Genomic DNA, 25,221 nt, shown 5'->3' on the forward strand with positions numbered 1-25,221 from the left:
CCCCCCAAAAAAAAATATATATATATATATATATGCACAAAATGGAAAGAAGAAAAAACGAGGAGAGAGATAGAGAACCTCTTGGGAATCCTAGTAGAGATTATACGGAAGACTTACCAATTTACATACTTTGTTTAGGAAATGTAATTAGGGTTTAATTATACAAGTTTTATAGCATTCTTTAGTTTTTTCCAACTTAAATTAGTTTACTTGAAAACCATATAAAAGGGGCTTATGCATTGTCATGTTAGCCTTGATTATTGAATAAACTCGTACTTTCTCCTTCTTACTCTCTTTCTCCACCTCTTTTGCTTTCTCTCTCAAGTTTCATTCTTGTTCGATTGTGCTCTACATCAGAACTCCTTAGAAGAAGTGTTTCCTTGCTCTTCCTTTCTATGTCAATGACATTTCCATTTATTTTAAACCTAATTGTTACAATGATTTGGTGTGCAGCTAGTTAAAACAGAAGATGGTATAAAAGTACGCACCGACCATGGTGAAGAATTGCTGGCAGATGTGGTACTTTTTGCCACTGGTAATCTCAAAACATTTTCTTGTATACATAAAAGTGATAGTTTAATGTTTAACATGTTCTGGTTTACCTCGTTTTAAGAAATAAATGTTTTTCAAGGGGGGAAAAAATGCAATAGAAAATTGCTGTGTATAAAACTGTTGTTTTTGGTCACTTGAGAATCATGTTGTCACCTTGTTCAGTCATTATTTTTTCATGATTTAAGTGCGCAATTATTAATTTTTCCCCACTTTGAATTACTGTTCATCGATAAACCAAACGATATCCATAATTTGTAAGTTGGTGGTACAGTGCATTTGAGGTTAAATGTAATGAGGCTTAATTCTACATTCAATACTGTATCAGCAGAAAAATATCCTTTGGGTAGATAGCACGGGATCTAATTTTTTTTTTGCCCTTTTAATTTCTGCTGAAGAAGGTACACACATGATAAGTGATTTTGTAATACAAATTTCTGTTCAGCAGTTTGTCTTTCATAGTGACAGGGGACTATTTTTGTGATTTTTATGTTTGATAGTTTGCATTGCACTTATGTAGTATGTTGTGCATGAAGTCCTAAAATCTCTAATCAGGAGCAGTTTTTATTTTTCTACTTCTTTTGGCTAACGTTCTTTCTCTGGTGAGAGGTTGATTATTATTGTCTTGGCTATTGGCTGCAGGTAGGGCACCTAACACAAAGAGGTTGAATCTGGAAGCTGTAGGTGTTGAACTTGATAAGACTGGAGCTGTGAAGGTTACTGGCCCTGTTATTGAGTTCTCTTTCCTATTTGTGTTATGAAAAAGTGCGTGAATTGAAGTCTTGAAGATGATGTAACTTGTTGATTTAGCTTGAAACATTACATAGCTTGTGATGGGAATCCTAGTAGAAAAACTATTTAATTTACTTCTCCAATTGGATATTTTAGGAAATTTACTTTCCGAATTGGATACTTATTTTATAAAACATGATTATGTATTAGATTTTCTACTGTTTTCCTACTTGATTATACTAAATTAAATATAAAGGGCTTATACATTCTAATAGTTACACTAGATATTGAATAAAATTGGTATTTTCTCCCTCGAAATTCTTTTTTTTCTCTTGGCCTTCTTCTCTTTTGTCTTTCCCTTCTCTCTTTTCCTCTTTCTTTCTCAACTCGTTCTTGTTCGATATTGTTCTATGACACCCTGGTCTCAGGGATCTAATAATCTAGTCACTCTCAGCTTGGGCTATGAATATGCACTAGAGCATGGCCAGTTTTGTTGCCTCAAGTGTTCATCAAGAAGTCCATAGTGTAGTTGTACCCCGTCATTGTTTGACCTGGGTGAATAATAAAGTTGGATTCCTAAAATTTTCATGGCTTAATGGAGCGCTATTTATTTATTTTATTTATTTTGGCTTTTTGACATGGCATTTGGCTTTATATATTCTCCTTGGGGATGAGATATCACAATAAAATTTTTTGTCATCTTGATTCATATGCCATATTAGTTATCTTCTAGTTCATCGATCCCTGAATTTCCAATGTCAGGTTGACGAATACTCTCGCACCAACTTACCTAGCATATGGGCCATTGGTGACGTTACAAACCGAATGAATCTTACTCCTGTTGCATTAATGGAAGGAACCTGTTTTGCCGTATATTTTCTACCGAACTCTCATTATCTTTGTTTGAGTTCTACAAGCTCTTTTTCATTAATGAACTCGTAGTCAACATGCTACATAATTGTTTTTGTTCCTATGTAATTTACTTCTTAATTTTATGTTGGTGCAGAAAACTGTTTTTGGTGGACAACCCTCCAAACCTGATTACAGCAACGTTCCTTGTGCTGTTTTCTGGTATTACCATCTCTCCTTGGCCATTTTTTAAAATTGTTTGCTTTATTATTCTTCACTTTGCATATTTAACGGTATTAGACTTGTGTGGCAGTTTTTTTGTTTGGTAATACTTAACACTACAAGTTGTACACAATAATTACTTCCATTTACGATTTTGATGTTTGTGGAGTATGAACAGTTGGTTTATGTTTTCACTATACAAACCATGACCTATTTTCTAGGGTTCTTTAGAAATCTACTGCTAATGCTTTTTGATATAGAATGCTATCAGTTTGCAGTTTCACTGATACTGCGATAATTTTATTTAGTGTCTGTGCTCTTGAAGGCAAAGATAGTGTAACTGTTCTTGTGGTGAAGAACATTTTTGTCTATGTTGATGTGAACCTTGGTGATTGAATTGGTCTCAAAATATTCCCGGTTTCATAACTTTCATGGTGAAAGTTGAATTCCACTTGTTACATAAATGGGGAACCCACATTTCAAAAGCTGTGACAATGAAAACAGAAGTAATAAAGGAGTTAGCTTACCTAAAATGAGACAAACTAGAAAATTATAAACCAATGTTTTTAGTGTGAAGTTAGGCTAGACTATGACTTTTATCCCCTGCCGAAACACAATTAAAGCCTAAGCCAGGTTTTTATGCCTCCACCTAGACCCAGGTGGTGGAGGATTTGATGTCTCCCATGCGTATTTTAAACTAGAACTCGTTGTTTACTGGTACAACCAAATAAGATTTAGGTATGTTGGAGAACTCTTAGGTTACGAAACCATAAAATTAGAGCATCCATCACCTTATGCGAATAATTTTGAAGATAGGAAAATATAGATGTAAATTCACTCTACTATATTAATGTAACTTAAAAAGAGAAGTAGATGTGAGACGGATGATAGTGGTAATATTTAATGTTGAAGGCGAGATTTGATTGAATACACGTGGTCCCTCTTTAATGGCTTAAGCTTTTAGATGAGGCGGTTAACATGGTACCAAAGCCAAACCCAAAGCCAAAGCCAAAGTGATATAGTACATCACAACTACAATTAATAGTTTCCTGCTACAATTATATTTTATCTTTTCTATTATGTTTATCTATTTAGTTTTCTTGTATAATTGTGATGGAACTTTTGTCCCCTATTTAATTAAGATTATAGTTTTAATTAGTTTCAATATCCTAATACTATTAGAAGTAGGGAATAATCTTGCCTGTAAATGTAGGGGTATTGTACACTTTTCATATCATCAATCATTATCCATTCAATACAAAGTAAGTTATTCCATTATATTTCTCATTTCAATTCTTATTACAAGAATTTCATGGAAATTAACAATGAAAATAAGCATTAGGATGAAAAACACTTGGGTGAAATTACAATTGAAAATCCCATGATCGAGCCACAGTCTGATGATGAACAAGTTGAAATTCAGAAGTGTCCAACAAGAGAGGAGGAAATTAAACTTTCAACTTACTAAGGAATCAAAGGTCTTAAATCTCATGCTATCACATTGTACGAAGCGAGAAAACTCGATAATACTAGCATTGCAGATGTTTGTAAGGATCTAGGTACATTAGAAGGAATCAGATTTGAAGGAGAATTGCAAGAATTTGCCAATCATGCATTCAGTCTCCAGTGTGTCCTGGAATATCTAATATCAGGTGGTGTTGTTACTAATGAGGAGGCAACTTTGATATATGATGTTTCTTTGGTCAATAGATATGGAGGAACTGGTGCAAACAAATCTGGGTCAAATATTGAGGATTCTGTGGATTCAAGAATGACCCAAGAAGATTATGACTCCAGTGAACTGTTAACTGGAAGTAATGGTGATGAAAAGTCATTTGCTACCGTATTTAAGGAGATTAACCGTGATGGGGATTCCATATCAAATCTTTGTGTATCAAATGAAGAGAACTCATATTCTGTCGAGGGTTTAGATGCTATGGTGGAGAGATGCTCCTGAGCAGGTTCCGAACCTGACAAAATCTGCATGTACAGGCATTGGTTTAGAGTTTCATGAATAGGGTTGAACCTTAATGCAAAAAATGACAGAATGTGGAAAGTAGGAATAATTTTTAATGTTTCAATTGGTTTCCAGAATATGCAAACTGGACTAGCAATCTCAAAAGTCATAACTTTTCATTATTACTTGCAGACACAATGATTGTGACAGAAATTTTTGAATATTTTCCTCCAAATTGATTGATTTTCTTTTCTTCAACCAAACTCGAGGACAAGTTTTCTTCAAGTGGAAGGGATTGATGTAGCATCACAAATACAATTAATAGTTTCCTACTAAAATTATGTTTTATTTTTTCTAGGAGTTTTATTTTTTCTATTATGTTTATCTATTTAGTTTTCTTGTATAATTGTGATAGAACTTTTAACTTTTTTTTTAATTAGGATTATAATTTCAATTAGTTTCAATTTCCTAATACTATTAAAAGTAGGGAATAATCTTGCCCATTAATATAGGGGTATTGTACACTTTTCATATCATCAAGTTATTATTCAATCAATACAAAGCAACTTATTCCAATATATATCTTATTTCAAATCTTATTACAAGAATTTCATAATGCTTCCGCACCACAAAGCAAAGCAAAGGTGTGTTGAAGATGAGATTTAAATGGATGCTTGAGTCCACCAACAAGTTGACCACTTAAATGATTTAAAACATAAAATCTTACAATCTAGGAATGGACTATATCATTGCGTGTTGAGCAACAGCATATCTGCTAGAACTGGGTTCTTGGCTTAGTGAAAAGTACCTTAATAACTAGTTCTTGTTAATACCAGATAATAGATTTGGGATTGGGAAATTTTGCATTTTGGTTTATTAGTTTTTCTTATATCTACACTGCTAATACCTTGATTTTAAGTGAGGACTTGAGTGTATATGATTTTTCACAGTGAATATAATGCGACAACCATGTTCCACCATTTCCTTACCAACAATAGACTAAAATTTGTGTCAAATTCTATCACACTGGGCCTTTCTCTTTCTTTGTTTATTTAATCAGAGCCATCAATATTATAACTTCAATCTCTTGTTGCTTGACAGCATACCACCATTGTCGGTAGTTGGTCTCAGTGAGGAACAGGCCATTGAGCAAGCAAATGGTGATGTTTTGGCCTTCACATCAACATTTAATCCAATGAAGAACACCATTTCTGGGTATGTTGATTGAACACTGGTATTGTATGCCGAAAATAAAATAGGCCGATCTTCTCAATGATTCTTTCAATGCAAGTGTTGTAGCTATGAGCATATAATACTAGAGACAAATACCTTGTAACCCAAAGATTCTGCTGTTTCAGAACTTCTAAAAAGTCGGTGAAATGTTTCTTTGCACGGTTGGCCAATTCATATTGGTTATGATGACCCAATAACAGCATTATTTGCACAATAAGTTATCTTCATTATATTCATTGATTTGATTAATGCAGAATGGTGACAATTTAACATTGCCTAAAATTTTTTTGGGAACTGTTATTAATTGAACTTCACGACATTAAATTTTGATTTTAATAAAATAATAATAATAAAATAAAAAATTTGTTGTAGCATGTTCTTTATAACTGGATGATATGTGGTTTTGTGGCATAGACGTCAGGAGAAAACGGTTATGAAGCTTGTCGTTGATGGTGAGACTGATAAAGTTCTTGGAGCATCCATGTGTGGGCCTGATGCTGCTGAGATCATGCAGGTATACATATAGATCTTTACTCATTTTTTCTTAATTCATAAATGTTGGGCATCATAGTTTTCATGTTGTTGAAGGGTAAATGAATTGAATTTGAGTACAAGCGGAAATAGAAGCTTAAATATGTAGGTTGATCGTAGATTATGAGCTTTACGTTTTGATTACCTCTATTAATATTTTGGGTTTGAGCGTCGTCCATGTCATTTAGAAATGGCTTAGGTCCTATTAGCTTCACTTTCCCTTATGCTTCTTTCCCTCTTCTTGGAGTCTCTTTCTTTTGTGGTTCTATAGTGAATTTTTGTGAATTGTTCACGAAAATATATTTCGATTTAAGACCACCGCAAGTGTACAGTTCGTTAACAAGTAATATAGTGGATTTTGAGTCCAAATATCGTCCCATTGGGATTGATTTAGTTCAATTTTTATTACCGTGGCCTTAACAGAAACAAAATAATGCTATGTGTTGTTGTGATGAAATTATAAGTAAAATAAATTATGTATGCAACCAAGAATGAGTTAACTAAACCTAATGCAAATTGTGCTAAGTAGAAGTTTATGTTCTAATGAATAACAAACATCCCGTGCAATAATCCTTTTTAATCTTTGCTTTACGCTTTGACTACACGATTGTATATTGAAGAATCAATGTTCCTATTATATTCAACAATCTCTCTTGAGTAATATTAAACCTATTTTCATATATGACCCGACTATATCTCTATGATGAATATGAATATATAAGAATGCATGAATTTTTATGAAAAGTTAAAGATTCACATTAGGTATAGTTATATATCTATATCCTTTATCGGACCCTATGACGATTTATACCATATCGAGCTTATTTCCCTTCTTTCGAATGCATAAAATAAGCAATCATATTCACACAATTACCATGCACAATAATTGTGGATAAAAGAAATTCATACAAACCATTCAATATCCAAAAACGTATTTTTGATGTCAAATATGTAAAATTAAAGATTAAAAATTCATATAGCTCATTGTTCTTCTAGCATAAATAAATCTAGCTAAGCATGTTGGAAAGAAAAAAACAAGAAGAATATTGAAGAAATGATATCACCAATGTAATAGTTTTGAATTAAATCTTCATGTCTTTGGGTCGATCTTCGTGTTTATTGTCCCCTATGCTCTAAAGCCCTTATGAATGTGTTTGAATGCGTAATGAACACTTATGGACGGTCCTAGGGTTTTAAAACACGTCCCAAGAGTTGTTTCTATAAGAATTTGAACCAAATAAGGAAACCAAATCTTCCCACCGGATTTGTACTACAGATCAATGCTATAGCATAGTTCAATGGAATATTGCCCTGACGTTTGCTGAATATAGGTATGCGACCCATAGTGTTGCTGAACTTCCAACATTTGCATTTTAGTTCCCGAACTCCATTTTCTCGTTTCTTGACCTCTTTTCTCATTTGTCTTTCTCCAATATTTCATGTCTTCACTAAATTGGTCACTGATTCTTCCACATTTTCGTTCCTTCTTTTGAGTCATCTTTCAATTATTTGTACTTTGGTCCCTAAACTTTTGTTTTCTTTCATTTTGGTCCCTTTTTCACTTGTTTTTCCTCATTTCAGTCATATTCATCAATGTTGTCCTACAAAACATAATTTATATGGAATTAAGCCATATTTTGTCATATTTATCAACAATTATTCATGTTTTGTGGTTAAAATAAGTGGTAAATGCACTTACCATAAATCCTCTCTAACTGTTGACTGGCTCGAATTCCACTACGGTCTAAACCATCCTCAAGGAAAATTAATCTAGATTTACCATTTGACACAGACATCTCTCATGCTTTTGACCCTTTTACACTTGTTGACATAGAAAAACACACCAACCAAGCATATTGACATAAAGCTTGAACAATGTTTAAAAGAAGACAACATGCTTGGTTGGTGCTTATTAAAATGCAAGACATGATCATCACCCACTGTTTAATGCACGTCCACATAGTTTGATAAACAATAAATTTATAAGTGCCAATTCTTTCTATATTTTTGTTTTATATAATTTCTAATATTATGTTTGTATTAATGAGATTCTCTGAGTATGTACTGAATGAGTTATTATGGTACAACATAGGGCATTGCTGTTGCACTCAAATGTGGAGCAACCAAAGCACAATTTGATAGCACGGTAAGCGGACCGACTTTTCAGAGCTTGTGTTCTTCGTTATGCTTTTCAGCTTTTATTTCCTTCTTCACATGCCTGTGAAAAGTCTAGAATTGAACATAAAAGATCCCTGTTGAAATAGAATCATTGTGAAAACACTGAAGAATGTAATCACGCCTTCATGTAAATCTCATGTGCCAAGTGCATTCTTGACATTTTCTTGGACTTCCTTTGGAGAGAGGCAGGTTCTATGGTTAGATTCCTCAAAAAAATTATTTAATGAATATCTAAAACAAAAGACACAGGGGAATGTCATTGAAATGACTGGATAGTTTGATTATAAAGCTAGGGGCTGGGTGAAATCTACATCTATCATATTGCTGATGCATCAGTTGATCCATTTTCCAGGTTGGTATACACCCTTCTGCTGCAGAAGAGTTTGTGACCATGCGGTCGATCAGTAGGCGGATCACGGCTGGTAACCCGAAGACCAACCTATAGACATTCATTTTCAATAAAAACATCATACTGAGTATGATTTTGAGAAATTATATTTACACGATAGAGCATGTTGGAGAAACCACTGTGGACATGCCTTTCTGGGATTTCAGTTGAACAGTCTTAGCTTGGCAGTAGTTTGTTTCTTTCACTTCAATATGTTTCAGCTGCAATAGTTGATGAAAAAACTTGAATAGTATTGTAATTTCAACAATTTGCATACAAGGAGCTGTTATCTTGCTTTTGAGATGACTGTACTGGCTTCTTTAACAACGTGGACTAGACTATCGAGCGATATTGAAGAAGAGAAAAGTTACCGTCGACTCAAGTACAGTATTGTGTCAAACATGCCCTTGTGATGAACGGTGCTTTCCTTCTCGAATACCTTTCCATTTGAAATATTCAGCCTTGTACATGATTTATTAAAGTTTTTTCAACTTGTACAAGTTGCTTTTGAACCTCATGTCAAAAATAATAGTGGAAGGTTTAATAGACCAGCAATTAAAGGCAAGTAGGTCCACATCCCTTTTGTCTCTCGCTCTTATCGACTCGGCATTTAATGTTTTGTGAATAGAGTGGCTCGAGTATGACGTGTAATGATTTGAGTAAACAATTTTATGGGTTCTCAACTTTCAAAAACGAAATTTTGGTTTTCCAATTTATTTAAGTATGTGAATTTGAGTTTTTGAGTGACGAAAATTTTCTATTTGGATGTTAAAATCATATGGCTAAATTCGAGATGAAGTGATTTTACTATATATAGCCAGGTCATCTAAAAGTTGCGTGCAATTTTAATGTTCAAATCGATGATTTTCGTAATGTAAGAATCTAAATTCAAATTTAATTAAGTTGGGAAATTAAAATTTGCTTTTGAAGGTTGATGACCACGTGACGTTGGGAAAACACGCCTAATTTGCCTCTAAGGTGGGCCACCAATATAAAGAAAAGTGGCCAAAAAAATTCAATTTGGTGATCTTTTGTTACACTGTCAAAAGACAAACAGACACGTACAGAGACCCATAGAGAGAGGGAGAGAGGAAATTTTTGGACAAGTGTGGGTGAGAAACAGGAGAACCAATATCAAAATAAACACACACACACACACTCTCTCGACAGATCGAGAGCAATCTCTTAAAAGACACAGTATGGACTCTTTTGCAAGGCTGCCGGAGGAATGCATCTCGACCATTCTGTCACTCACATCCCCCATGGACACGACAAAATTCTCAATAATCTCACATGGGTTCAAATCTGCTTCTGATTCTGACAACGTTTGGGAGAGATTTTTGCCACCGGATTATCGGCAGATTATCTCCACGTCGGTTTCTCCAGTATTATATGCCACCAAGAAACACCTATACTTTAATCTCTGTCATTCCCCTATTCTCCTCCATGAAGGCAATACTGTAAGTTCATCCTTGTACACTTCCATTTTATTTCACGTTAAAACACAAAAAACTTCACATGTTTGCTGTTTGCAGTTCACTCCACTGAAACATCTACCAGTAACTCACTGCAGATAATAGTGAATTACAGTGAATCACGTTTAGTCAGGTTAGGTGTTGAGTAGACGCCCAATAATTCAATACGAAAACGCCCTTTTGACTTGAGGTAAACAAGACAGGTGTCCTTTCCATTTTCTGATAAAGTGGTAGATTCCACCTTCGTTTGTTTACTGTTAAAAACTCCTGAGACAATTGACACTTTAATTTAGTTGTTTCTCCAGCATTCTTGATAGATATTCTTCAAATAATCCATTGTGTGGTTCCTTGCAATAAAATATCATTTTCTAGTAATATACAAACTTTGAGTGGTGGAAGAAACTATTACTGTCAAATAGTTAGATCCCTCATGTCAGATCATCAAGAACACATGAACCAAAGCGGAAGGAATTAGACATTCGATTGAATCCTGCAATAATGTCTTTCAAATCAACACAAAGCTCATTTTGCCTCTCATCACGAGAGAGAAAAATTTGACTGTTAACCTAATTCGGCCCATCATGGAATTAGGAATAATAACTTGGTCTCTGCACATAAAAGCCCACATTTAATTAGATGCATTAAAGCCCAAAATATCGTAACTTTATCAGATCACTTTAAGTGGGCTTAACCAATCAAATTTGATAGCTTTTAATTTAATACACAATAATTTACATATAAGCCCACCCGATCGATTAAAAATCATTACATGTGCATCTATAATAATTACCTCTTTTAACCTTGAAACAGAGCTTCTCTCTTGATATAAGGAACGGAAAGAAGTGTTATGTGCTAGGAGCCAGGAAACTTCTACTATCATGGGGAGGATGCTGGAGCTGGACACAACACCCGCAATCCAGGTGCCGAGAGATTATATTCAATAATCACCACGTCTCTTCACGGGCTGACTATTTGCCATCCGAATGAAAATGATCATCTCATCTAAAAGTTTTAAGTTTCAATAAATTTATTTATTTATATATCGTGAGCAGATGGATGCCCACGTGAGAATCTATAATAATTTGAATGTGACTTTTATATTTACAGATTTTCTGAGGTGGCCAAGCTTAAATGTCCTGGTTCGATCCATATTCGGGGCAAGATAAAAACTCAGATGTTGTCATCAAACACTGCTTATGCAGCATATCTAGTATTCCACCTTGCAGAAAGATTGAATGGCCTTGAATCATCAAGAACAGTGATTAGATTCGTCGATCCTCAAATAGGAAACAGTATGATTGTAACTGTAGAGGGCACTGAGAAACCTGAATCAGAAGGAACTGGGAAAATTGCACAGATGAGACGAGATGGCTGGATGGAAATAGAAATGGGAAACTTTTACAATGGAGAAGATGATAATAGAGAAGTGGAGGCCTGGTTGATAGAGATTAATAATCCTGTTGGAAAGTCTGGCTTCATTGTTGAAGGTATCGAGTTTAGACCTGTTTGAGAAGGAAAGGGCATCAAGATGCAGAGTCTTTGAGAGTTTCTTCCTGGTGCATTAAGTTTATTTCATGGATTGAATAAAAATGAAAAGGAAGTTTCAATGGAATTCATGGAATTGAAATTTCAATTTTCTCTACTGAACTGGTAGTGTTGAAGTCCTATTATGGTTGTCTCAACTTAGGCTCAGCTCCAAAATAGCGATGAAAATGGTATTAAGCCAATATTTATAAGATCTTTAAAACTACTATGTAATTACTCGAGTACAATGATTGAAGCACGAATTCGTTAACAAATGAGAAATGTAAAATTACATGTCAACCAAATTTATATAATGTCAATTAATGTATCTATTTTACATCGGTCGAGGAACACCCCCAACTCCTCATCAAAAAGAACAAAACTATATTTATGTGGAATTACGTACAATTTAAGCAGTAGCAAATTTCGTGCCTTCACATACTTCGCAAGATGTGTATCCAAGACCTTCACGGTAAGGACATTTTGATCCTTCATCTGCCCATTCCAGAAACAGCATCACAGAACTGTCTTTAGTTAAAAAGCCACAAAATACTGATATCAGCAACAATGTTTGCATTCAATGAAGCCCTTTTGGTTTTCATATGAGAAGACCAACAAACTGAGCTCTTCGATTAAAATCTAAAAACAATGGTATTTCGAAAGCTAAAAGAGTGCATGCACTGGTTCTGGGATATCTGTAAATGGCATTAATGACCCAGAGATAAAATTTCACTCACAAGTCAATAAATTGACAAATGGAGCCAGCCTAAGAAATCAGACAAGTCCTTAGTTACAAAGATTTATAGCTCAGTTCACTTACTGACGAAGAAAATTAAATTTTGGTCGACTGTTAGTAAAACCATTTGATAGTATTGAACCATAACAAAATAATCAACAAACTTGAACCACTGGCTGTTAGTTGAAGTTATCACTTTTACAAATAACCATAAATAACAACTACAAATAAATCAGAAAGCCTCTAATCTGTGGTTCAATGGTTGGTTCACCAGATCCATCACATTCTACAAAAAAAACTAATAGATATTAGCCCCAGACAGTGTGACTGATAAAAAATTGCATAATTTTGTAAATGACATATATTTTATGTCCATGATACCTAGCTTCCAATTTAAAATTAGCTCATTAGAATCATATACTTCACTATGATGCAATCTAAAGTGAAACTAAGTAAATCCAGACCCCAATTAGGTCCAGATATTCCGAAACAAGTGTTTAGTTCAAGCAGATGATGGAAGTCATAAAGCCATTTACAAAATAGAGAGGATAAATTAAATGGAACAGACTGATACGATGCTCCATTGTAGCAAAATAAAAACCCTTGGATAACTACCAATAACAAATTTGTGGTGTTCTGCATTTTTTAAATTGTTTCACACTTCTACCTTATTGTGCGATTTATGTAACGCTATGATGTCACAAAATCTTGAATTAGTAAGTCGAGCAGAAAATTACTAGGATATAAAATGAATGAGAAAAGAAAGAAAATTTGTACACATGCATGATATTCGGCCTTCCCCACGGCAAGTAAGACACTTGGTTTTAGTATTGCCACCGTCATCTTGGCTGCAGTTTGTTTGCTTTTCCCAGAAAGTCTGGAAGGTTCTTCCCATCGATTCTCACCTAGAAGAAAGACTGGGCGTTGAGATACTTCAATTTCTGTTGTACCTTCTTCTTTTGAAACTGTCTGCTGAACTTCAGATATTGCAGTTGGAGCTCCATTTTCATTCTTCTAAGAACCCACAAAATGAAAAAGTTGAAAGCCATGTAACTCATTAAGAATATTCTGTATCAACATTAAGCTTCTGCTACAACTGGCCTTTACTGATAAAAATATTATATCAAGGCTACCGGAGAAGGCAACGATCAATGTCCGTAATCTAAAACAAGGAAAACCCAAAAAATTAAAAAATTGACTTCATAAGAATATTGGGAAGTTCAAAAATCATAATTGATATCAGCAGTGCAGGTTCTTAAGATGATGGCATCTGCCCTTTGCTATATGGAAATGAAAATTTAAAGAACGTGAATTTATCTGCAGTGCAGGTTCTTAAGAGTATGGCATCTACCCTCTGCTATATGGAAATGAAAATTTAAAGGACGTGAATTTATCTAAGAGAAGCAATGTTTATTAGTGTTCACAATGCGTATTGAGTACATGCCCCCTCCCTATTAAATAGTTGTGCAGTTTTGGGGCTGACTTAACAATGTATGTACAGCTTTGAAAATTCTCAAGACCCAAGCTGTAGAGCCTGAAAACATAGAACAACACATTTGAACAAGTAAAATATCTAGCGCATCAATTCCTTTCACGATTGCTGGATTGATTCTGAATAACATATCACGATCTAACCTAGACAACCCCTTCTTTCAGACATTGGGAATGAAGGAACTAGCACCAGGTTAAACTTGAAAATTCCATTTTTCTCGTTTACTTATATGGGTTCCTGCCCTTGTTCTTCCTGTGCATGGACAATCAGTTTTCTATTCACAGTTGTTTCTTCCATTTAAATTCAAGATGCATCCAGACACTCTTTCTGCTATATTGGTTCGTGGCATGAAAAGCCTGAGCCAATTACTTCATAAGCATGCATCACTAATTTCAAATGAAAAGCAGCATATCTGATATAAAACAGGACTATTTGTAGAACCCAACACATGACAAAAAGCTTAATATAATATTCTCTCTCAATGTTTGCTCAAACTAGCCATTAGTTTATCCTAATTGTGAAAAAAAGAAAAAATCTTTGCAACAGGTTTAGGATATTAATGAGACAAATCAGTTAGTATTTTACATTTTGAGCTGGAAAAGCGAAAAGGCGCCAAATGATGGAACACACCTTCTCTGATAAGTTTGGTTTAAGTCCTTGATTATTGGTCACTCCCAAGCCAGATATTCCAGTATTTTGCTCAATATATAACCTGTCGAGAAGCTCTGAGGTCATAATGCCATCTTCTGGAGCTCCTAATGTGGCCTGTCAATAAAAGGGAAAATAAGGGCAACAAAATCTCAATCATCTGTGCAGTTGTTCCGTCCAAGGAAGATGACTGTATGACTGGTGACCAGATTGTTTAGTGGTACACCTCTTTTAAATTGCAACATACTTGCCAAGTTTTTACAGCACTCTCAGTCCCGCTAGAGAAGCTTTAATACTCCATGTCCTCTTCACCAGAATAAAATCCCAGCTTTTTGAAAGCTTCCTATTAAAAACAATGTAAAATAGAAAAACCATCTCAAATTTAAACAGACATACGTAAAAGTCTAAAAGATACAAAGGAACAGCAAAACATAATCAAAAGAGATCATATAGTAGAAAGGTATGGAAAAACAGAACAAGGAAAGCCTAAAATTGAAAACATTCGTGATAAATTCTATATCAACTAAGTTGAACAAAATATATGATTTAGGAACTTGCAAGTGTACCTGCATGGCTCGAACATCGTCTCCTTCTGATCCTTTTCTCAATGATACCCTCCGTTTCAAATTCTCGTCTCTATCTGCAACTTCCTTCACAATAAATTCCTCGTCCCTTTTAGCAGCCTCAACCACTAGCGGCACGGGAATTGACCCACTCTCTGCAATTCTATTCACATTCTTCCCTGTCTCTCCCTCCTTAATCACCTACAGCAAAACTAAACTATTAATCACTATCAAATAATTTTAGTATTTCATATTGGCACATTCCCAGACCAAGAGTTGTTAAAAAAAGAAAAGTAATATAACAAATATTGCAATAAAAATCAATTTTCAAATTTGTTACCGAGAAATTGACGCATTGATTGAATTGGTGTAACTATTATTTTTAACTAATTGTATTGTTTGAAACACCAAAATGTTAATATTTTGAATATTAAGGTGGTCCATCATTTCCCTCAACCACCTTCTCATAACTACCCATTGTAGTAACCGTTCATATTCCATAACTTCTTTGATGGGAAGAAGTTTATAAATGAAAAAGATTGGTATTGGTTCCCAAGTCCGGATTTTCACGAATATACACCATCACAGAGAATTCTTGAAGACTTGGAAACACCAAATACAATTCGAAATTCTGCAATTTAAACGTCAATGGCTGGAGGTTAGTTCATGATTTTTATTTTCCGCATTTGATCTATATGTTGTTTGTTTATCTACACATGATAGATCAAGATAAAGTCTAATGGTTGGTATCAGAGCATATTTTACCTCTGCCTTGCTTGTTTATTTCTCTGCCATTTTCCCCAGAAATTTATTGTAATTTTTGAGAGATTTCAAATTCTTATTTCATAGTTTTCGATAAAAATAAGATTAGGAATCATTAAGAAATTGGATTTCTAACATTTCTGGGATTTGATACATAAATTTTGGTGTTAGGAATGACTAGAAACTGCCGGGTTTCCAGTTCAGTTGACACCGGGTCAAAATGACCCGACTGAAGGCAGAAGACGATTTGTTTAATAAAAAAAAAAAAAAAAAATGATTTTTCCATTCAAACCACGGTCCCACTTGTAAGAGATAAGGCTTCGCTTGATCTAACATAAAAGTGGAATGTTTAATATTATTATTTTGGAATCAAATTTTGGACCTGCACATGGTATCAGCCCAAATTTTTGAAGTTGTATCTCATTGTGGATCCATGTGCTGGAAATAAATGGGAATTATTTGGTGTTTTTGTTTTCTTATATACTAAACTTTTTTTTGTTTTTTTTTTGTTTTGTATGTATAATTTTTGTTGTTTTGTTATACATGCAATATTGAGTTAAATAATTTAATATATTAAAATTTAATTTTTGTGTTCATATTGCCTATGGATTTGTACAATTTATATAGGCATATTATGTGAATTAAATTAAATGTTGCATGATCCATATAATTTTAATTAATTTGGGAGTAGCCACAACATCCTTAATTATGGAAAACTATAAATTAATTGTTTCAGGATCACATTATGACATTATTTGTGGTTAGTCATATTGAATATAATAGATTTTATCCCACAAGAATTTTATTATATTTGTATGATTAATTAGGATAAAATTTCAACTTATATTTCCTAATTTACCCATAGGAATTAGGAACATGAGCATAATTTGATAGTTTTATCATATAGTTATTAATGGATCTAATTGAGTAGAACTTTAGCCCATAGGCAAGTTTTATGTCACTAGATTTATATCTTTACAGCATGATTTTACATTGGTAAAGCATGACTATGTTTGCTAGTCTCAATTATAATCATGTATGTTTAATTTTTATGCAGTTATGGAACCTGCTAATTTTTGTGACGTTAATTGTGATATTCCCGAACTAAATGGGTGATAAATGTAAAGTCTAGAAGGAGAGGATTCTTCTTCATTTGGGGTGGATGGACATTGATTATACCATTAGGAAAGACGAACCAAAAATCACTCCAACCAGCATTCGAGATGAAATTACTCTTTATGAACGATTGGAGCGATCTAATCGCCTCAGTATGATATTCATAAAGACTGAGATTTCTGCTAGTATTCGTGGTTCCGTCGAAGAGCATAAAAATGTTAAGGCATTGTTGAAGGCTATTGATGAATAGTTTGAGACTTCATATAAAGCACTTGCCAGTATCGTGATTATGAAGTTTTCATCCATGAGGATCACTACTGTAAGAGGTGTGCGTGAGCACATCATGCAAATGAGGGACATTGCGGCTCAATTGAAAACTCTTGATGTTGATATCTCTGAGTCTTTCCTTGTTCACTATACTCTAAACACTCTTCCACATTAGTATGAACCCTTCAAGATATCCCATAACACACATAAGGATAAGTGGTCAATTAATGAACTTTTGGTCATGTTGTTCACGAAGAATGGAGATTGACAATGAAAATGGATGAAAGTGCATTGATGGCGACACAATGAAAGGACAAAAACCAAGCCAAAAAAGAAGGAAAAAGGTAAAATACCACCTCAAGGTGGAATTAAAAAGGAATCCAAGTGTTTCTTCTGTAAAAAAAAGGGACATATGAAGAAAGATTGCACCAAGTTCTAGAAATGACTTGAGAAGAAAGGTAAACAAATCTCATTTGTTTGTTATAAATCTAATATAGTTGATGTTATTTTTAACACATGGTGGATTGATTCTGGTTCTACAATCCATATTTTGAATACCTTGCAGGGTATGCAAAACCTAAGAAAATCAGTGGAAAGTGAGAGGTGCATTTATTCAGGAAACAAGATGCGCTCACACGTGAATGCTGTTATAACATGTAATTTCGTTTTAAGCAGTGGTTTTATTTTGAATTTAGAAAAGACATTTTATATTACAAGTTTCTCTAGGAATTTAACTTTAGTTCCAACACTTGTACCTTTAGGATATTCCTTTAATTTTTTAGAAGCAACTTTCAGTTTATTTTATAAATCTAATCTTGTTGGGAATGATATATTATCTAATGGTCTTTTCTTTATTAATTTGCAAAATAATACTACTTATAATGCTATGCATGTTCACACTGGTATGAAATGATGTGTTATGAATGAAAATTCCTCTATGTTGTTGCACCGGAGATTGGGGCATATCTCCATAGAAAGGATTAAGAAATTAGTAAATGATGGAGTACTAAGTACTTTGGGTTTTACTAATTTCGACACTTGTGTGGACTGTATTAAGGGTAAGCAGACCAACAAGTCCAAAAAAGGTGCTAAAAGGAGCATAGATATGTTAGAGATCATACATTCAAATATTTGTAGTCCGGACATGGACTCGTATGGTCCGAAATATTTCATCTCTTTCATTGATGATTATTTACGATACATGTATATCTACTTGCTTCATAATCAAAACGAAGCACTAGATGCCTCTAAAATTTTTAAGGCTGAAGTAGATAAACAATGCGAAAAACAAATTAAGATCATGAGAACGTATAGAGTTGGAGAATATTACGGTAGATACATCGAAGATGGACAAGCACTTGGTCCATTTGCAAAGTTTCTTCAAGAGAATAGGATAGTTGCCCAATATACCATGCCAGGTTTCCTGGACCAAAATGGTGTAGCAGAAAAAAGAAATCGAACTTTAATGGATATGGTGAAGAGTATGCGAAGTAACTCCAAACTTTCAGAATCCCTGCAAACCGAAGCTCTTAAAACAGCAATCTGTATATTAAACAGAGTTCCAATCAAGGTTGTCTCAAAGACACCATTTGAATTATGAAAATGTTGGAAATCGAGTTTGCGACATATACACGTTTGGGATACCCGTCTGAAGTAAAAGGTTACAACCCCCAAGAAAAAAGCTAGACCCAAGGACCATAAGTAGCTACTTCATTGGATATGCCGAAAGGTCTAAAAGGTACAAATTCTATTGTCCAACTCACAGAACTAGAATTGTGGAGTCAAGAAATGTGGAGTTTCTTGAAAATGACTTGATTAGTGGGAGAGATCGATTCCAGGACATTGTTTCTGAAAAGAATCATATTGATGCTCAACCTTTCATTTCAAGTGACAGATTGATTATTGTTCACAACATCCTTTCAATTTCAAACAGGTGTTGGACAATCGATCGTTGAAGTTTCGTAAGTTGCCAATGATAATCCAGTAGATCTAGGTGTTCACAAATCGCCAGAATTATTGAACAACCAGTGGAACAACGTGATCTTCAAGAAAATGTTGATACAACATTAAGGAGATCTACTAGAGAAAGGAAATCAACGATAACTAATGATTATGTTGTGTATCTACAAGAATCGAAATATAATATCGAAGCTGAAAATGATCCTAAAACATTTTCACAAGCAATGAATTGTAAAAATTCAAGCTTATGGTACAAACCATGAAAGATGAGATGGATTTTATGGCATCTAAAGAAGTCGGGGATCTTGTTGAGTTGCCTGGTGGTGCAAAAGCCATAGGATGCAAATGGGTCTATAAGACGAAGAAGGACTCATTAAGCAACATTGAAAGATATAAAACAAGATTCGTAGCTAAAGGGTTCACTTGAAAAGAAGAAATCGACTACAAGGAGATCTTCTCACCTGTACATATCAATGAAAGATTTACTTCGTATTATCATGGCTTTAATTGCACATTTCAACTTGGAATTATAACAAATGGATGTGAAAATGGCATTTCTCAATGGAAATCTAGAGGAAGAGGTTTACATGAATTAACCAGAAGGATTTTCCTCTAGCGGTAGTGAGCATTTGATATGCAAGCTCAAGAAATCTATACATGGACTGAAACAAGTTTTATGTTGAATATTATGCTCGACATTTAAGTGTTTTTTGGAGCCCAATGATGCAGCCCAAATAAAGTGGCCCCTTTTAACTGAATGTGACCCGGTTTGTCCCCACTTGTGCAAACTCGTGTTTCCTCCAAATGCGACTTTAGTTTGTTTTTAACTGGATGGATCAGATGGTGCTAGGTGGAGTTGGCTGAATCGTTGGATGTAAGTGATTTTTTTATTATACTTAGCCCTAGACTTTTCACTTACCACGATTCGAGAGACTTCTAGGGTTTTGTGAGTCTTGTTCTCTATTCATCCCTTCTTTGAAAACTCTTGGTTTTCATCTGTAATCTCTTGATTTCTAGGTGTTCTTGGTGAGATCTAGTATAGATTACAGTATTCTTGTGATGAATCTACTCACTGATTGAGTGTTTGGTGCTAGTTACTTTGGTGTAATCTGCGTGAGTGAGAATTCGTGTTTTTCAGAGTCTGAGGGCTAGATCTTTTCGATCTATTGTGTTATAATCCGTGAACACTTGATATTTTTGTTGGTTCTAGTGGATTAGAACGATAACCACTTAAAGTGGATGCTCGATGTGGTGATTAGCCCTTTGTGGGTGAACATCCGGGCTTAAGGGCGAAAAATCTTTGGTGTTCTTTCATTTTCTTTTATTGTTTTGTTTACTTCTGGGACTGAAAATACCTACACTTTCCATTGGTGGTATTTGAAATTTCATGATGTTATCCCTTTTTTTTGGATTTGTAGAGAACATTATGGATCAATGTATATACCAGAAGTTCAGTGGGAGTAAGATTTGTTTCCTTATTTTGTATGTGGATGACATTTTACTTGCAATCAATGATAACGTTTTGCCACATAAGATGAAACAATTTCTCTCTAAAAATTTTGAGATGAAGGATATGGGTGACGAATTTTATGTCATTGGTATTAAGATCTAAATGGACAAACCTCAAAGTATTTTGGGTCTGTCTCAAGAGATCTATATCGATAAAGATTTAGTGAGATTTCGGATGAAAGATTGTTCACCAAGTATAGCTCCCATTGTGAAGGGTGATAAGTTTAATTTGAACCAGTGCTCGAAAAATGATCCTGAAAGGGAACAAATGAAGAACATTCCTTATGCTTCTGTTGTTGGAAGCTTAATGTATGCTTAGGTATGCACAAGACTTGACATTGCATTTGTTGTTGGGATGTTGGGAAGGTATCAGAGTAATCCAAGTACGGAACACTGGAGAGTTGCAAAGAAAGTGATGAGATACCTTCAAGGGACAAAAGATTACATGCTTATGTACAAACGGACTGAAAATCTGGAAGTGATTGGCTACTCTAATTCGGACTTTGCTGGTTGTGTTAATTTATGAAAATCAACATCAAGATATATCTTTATGTTTGCCGATGGAGCTGTATCTTGGAGAAACGCAAAGCAGACCCCCCGACTACTACTTTCACTATGGAGGCTGAGTTCGTATCTTGTTTTGAGGCAACCTCGCACGGTGTATGTATGAAGAATTTCACTTTCGAACTTAGAGTCATGGATTCGATTTCTAGGCCACTAAGGATATATTGCGATAATTCAGCTGCAGTCTTTATGGCTAAGAACAACAAAAGTGGTAGTCAAAACAAACACATTGACATCAAGTATCTGGCCATTAGAGAACGTGTTAAAGAAAAAACAGTTGTTATTGAACATGTTAGCAATGAATTGATGATTGTTGATCCTTTGACAAAAGGCATGCCACCATTAAAATTTAAGGATCATGTAGATAGAATGGGACTTGGTTCCTTTGTATGATTTTTGTTGTAAGAACGAATATTAACGAAGCTCTATTTGTGATGTTTTCTCATATTTGTTTTCCTTGTGTACACATTCATTTTGAGAAATATCATTGATGCTTGAACCTAGAATAAGCATGTGGTTTATTCATTAAGTAATTTAGGCTAGTATGTTAAGAAACATGATGCATTGTGATAAATGGAAGATAATACTAATATTTAGAAGACCTATCGCCATGATTCATGTATTTTTGTTTCTTAAAAGTGAGAATTGATGGATTTTGGATATCATATCAAGTGAAATGTATGGACCAAGTGGGAAATGTTAATATTTTGAATATTAAGGTGATCCATCATTTCCCTCGTTTATTTGATATTAACCACTTTCTCATAACTGTCCATTGTGGTAATTGTTCATATTCCATAACTTCTTTGATGGGAAGAAGTTTATAAATGGAAAAGAGTGGTATTGGTTCCCAAGTCTGGATTTTCACAAATATACACCATCACAGAGAATTCTTGAAGTTTTGAAAACACCAAATACAATTCGAAATTCTGTTGTTTAAACGTCAATGGCTAGAGGCTAGTTCATGATTTTTATTTTCCGCATTTGATCTATATGTTGTTTGTTTATCTACACATGATAGATCAAGATAAAGTCTAACACAAAATGCAATTATACATTAACTTTAATTCTCATTTTCGAACTGAAAGAAAAATGAAATAATAAAAATAACTCATCCCATAAGTCTCCCATTTTTTCTTCAATACCAAAAACTATGAAATGATTCAAAAATATTAGCTTAGAGCCTTAATATTGAGCATGATAAAAGAAAGAATTTTCCCGATATCAAAGCTTATTCACAGATTATTAAAGAAATTATTTGCAAAATTATTAATAATTCAAGAACTGCTAATCCAACTCAGAGTTCATTGAAATTTGAATTAAAAAATCACACCATTTAGAAGAGAGAAATTTTCACTTCAATATACTTTTGCAGTAATTTTGCAATATTGGCAACAGTCTTTGAGACACAGGCGCCTTGAAGAGAGTTGAGACGCTCGAGTTCCTGTATTCTTAGCTTAAGACTATTAATTTCTTGCAACAATGTTTCTCGCTTAGCGTTCCAGCAAGACTCTTCCCGCATCCACCTCTGCTCCTTCCTGAGCCATCGTTACTCTTCCCTGAACCACCGCGCCTCTTCTTGTAAGTTACTTTGCTCGAGGGTGGAATTGCGAGCACATGTGGGATTTTGAAAAGGGTCCGGAGGGGAGTGAAACGGAAGTTGTGAAACGTGATAAAAAGTGGAGTTTATGAAGAAAAGGTAGGCTTATCTTTGAACTCAGAGGTAGCGTAGATGACATTTTTGTGTATAGAGATTCTAGTAAAGCCATGGAGGGTCGATCTTTTGTGTGCGTGTGAGGCAGAGATGAAGATATTTGTACTGTGGTTATACCCACAAAATAATGTCGGGTGGGAACCTCAAATGACCAATGGCACTTCCTAGGGAGGAAAACTTGCGTTACACATTATTTTGGTGAATGTTAAATATAAATGTATAGTGGTAAATTTAAGCATTATTGGAGCAATAGCATCACTATCTCATTTATTTTCCTTGGATAAATTATGAAAGTCAGGAACTCGTTAAAAAAAAAAACTTTTTATTTGCACTTATTCATTACCATTACAGCCCTTCTTAGCAACAGTTGCATTAGTAATATAGTTGTATTCAGAGTGTGTTTGACATCTATTTTTATGGGAAAATGAATTTTAGAATAGTAGATTGATAGAGAATATGTGGTTGAAAAATAAGAAAAAGTTTTTGATTTACATGTAATATTATTTTAACAAAAAATGTGTGGTGGAAATGAAAAGAGAGAAAATGTATTTTGAGAACAAAACATTACAATCCAATCAATCACTGAATAGTCAAAGTAATTCGAACATAAATTAAGCTAAACATTCATCAACATAATGACACTAACTTAATTTTATTTTATTTTTTTAAACAAATTCTTGTCAGTTAAACTCAATTATCAAGGAAAAAAATTTCTCTTGATAACATTCTATTCAGACATTGCGCAATAATAGAAAGCAGAGCACAAAGTACTTTTCCGTATCCAAACCAAAGAATTTCATACACCATAATTAACTTGCCATGTTGGCTTCTCTTCTTAGACTTAGCAAGTTCACAACAAAGTAAAATGTGAGCACTTTGCAGTTAACAATGCTATTGTATGAACTCAAAAGCAGTTGGAGAAGAATCTCCATTTGGTTCAACTGAGTAAGAAGAAATCTAAAGTAAAAATGAAATTCACTGAGTTCTAATTTCAAAGAACTACTAAAGCCTTCATGTTTGTGAGTTCATAGTTTTCCCTATACGCGTACAAGGGGCATGTATAAAAAATAGTTTACCCTTCATCAGCAGATCTAGTCTGTAGAAAAAAAAAAAAAAAAAAAAAAAAAAAAAGAGAGAGAGAGAGAGAGAGATGATGAGTCTTAGAATAAAGAAGAACACATGACTTCCAGACAGTAGAAATTGCTCAATAATCAAAAGAAAATTTAATGGCAATTCACACAAGAGCAATGAACATTACCTGTCTAGCAATGTAAGCCATGCACAAGTGCTGAAGGGCTTTGTATATTGCATTATAATCCTGTATAGCAAAGAGTAACATTGGGAAAATTATAATAGATATCACAAAACAAGAGATTATTGTTTTAAGCAGTAATAATCATTTGTTTCAGTTCCTTCTCTTCTTCAATCCAACGACGATAATCCATTTTCCTTCTCATGTCCTATGAAAAATGTATGACTTAATTAGCTAAGAGCAGAAGTGATAGCTTCAACATTAACACAGGGTTAAAAAAAAAAAAACACTGATAAAGACAAGTGTAGATATTGGCAAGGTACTACAAATGCCTAATTAGTCATAATTTTAAAGCCTCGTCAGATTGACAAAACACTATAGAGTTCAATGGGCTTTCAAAAGTATGTGTAGGTCTTGTGGCAATTGTTCCAATTTTCTTTTCTTTTTTGGTAAAACATATGTGCAATAGTTAGTTTATGTATAACCTAATAGCAAGGATAAACGGAGAAGGCATCTAAATCAATGTGAAAAGAATGTAGATTAATTAAATATCAAATAAATTAATGACATATAAGCAAATCCTACATTTACCTAGAATAAGAGTCAATATATTGTTGTTGCTGTTGTAAATTAATGACACCTGATGAATCTTTGAATATATTAGAAGTAAATCTTAAGTCTTTTAATACCCAAAAATGAACTTCAAGCTGAGCACTATCTGAGAAATACTTTTTAAACCTCTAAAATCAGTTTGTTTAATTACGAACATAATCTTGACATGGCATATGAACTAAGAAGAGAAAGAAACGGGGGACTTTTTTGGAGCTTGAGAATGGTGTGTGGAAAATCCAAAGTAATTTGATACTGATTTGCGACTCCCACCAACTTGTATCTTGAAATTGGATTAAAACTAGACATAAATATGGACTGCAATAACCAAATGACACTACGTTCCATTACAAAGCATCAGTGAAATCCAATGGCAAAATATTATGCCTTAG

General features: G+C 34.1%; 2 protein-coding genes, 1 long non-coding RNA gene and 1 pseudogene across 6 annotated transcripts in view; 3 read left to right on the forward strand and 1 right to left on the reverse strand.

The window, feature by feature from the left end:
* LOC111379439 (glutathione reductase, chloroplastic) overlaps positions 1-9,204 on the forward strand; it is a 24,602-nt gene extending 15,398 nt beyond the window's left edge. For 3 of the 4 annotated variants that reach the window (XM_023002810.1, XM_023002811.1, XM_023002812.1), the window contains exons 10-17: positions 454-535; positions 1,192-1,265; positions 2,044-2,151; positions 2,288-2,352; positions 5,411-5,524; positions 5,957-6,056; positions 8,166-8,219; positions 8,604-9,204. In XM_023002810.1, coding sequence (XP_022858578.1) covers positions 454-535; positions 1,192-1,265; positions 2,044-2,151; positions 2,288-2,352; positions 5,411-5,524; positions 5,957-6,056; positions 8,166-8,219; positions 8,604-8,696 — 690 coding nt within the window. In that variant the 3' untranslated portion in view covers positions 8,697-9,204. The remainder of the gene's footprint in view (positions 1-453; positions 536-1,191; positions 1,266-2,043; positions 2,152-2,287; positions 2,353-5,410; positions 5,525-5,956; positions 6,057-8,165; positions 8,220-8,603) is intronic. The other variant, XM_023002813.1, reaches the window with a different exon arrangement.
* Positions 9,205-9,696: 492 nt separating this feature from the next.
* Positions 9,697-11,913, forward strand: LOC111379440 (F-box protein At2g02240-like). Its single transcript, XM_023002814.1, has 3 exons — positions 9,697-10,099; positions 10,925-11,034; positions 11,222-11,913. Exons 1-3 carry the CDS (start codon positions 9,839-9,841, stop codon positions 11,622-11,624), a joined length of 774 nt encoding a protein of 257 aa, XP_022858582.1. The 5' UTR covers positions 9,697-9,838; the 3' UTR covers positions 11,625-11,913.
* On the reverse strand, positions 11,886-25,177 carry LOC111379449 (annotated as a pseudogene).
* On the forward strand, positions 15,285-18,001 carry LOC111379441. The gene is made up of 3 exons (XR_002700046.1): positions 15,285-15,735; positions 16,897-17,680; positions 17,788-18,001. It is a non-coding gene; the product is annotated as an uncharacterized LOC111379441 (long non-coding RNA).
* Positions 25,178-25,221: the final 44 nt, after the last annotated feature.

The sequence above is a fragment of the Olea europaea genome, unplaced genomic scaffold (assembly GCF_002742605.1).
Source record: "Olea europaea var. sylvestris unplaced genomic scaffold, O_europaea_v1 scaffold199, whole genome shotgun sequence".
Classification (NCBI taxonomy): Eukaryota; Viridiplantae; Streptophyta; class Magnoliopsida; order Lamiales; family Oleaceae; genus Olea; species Olea europaea.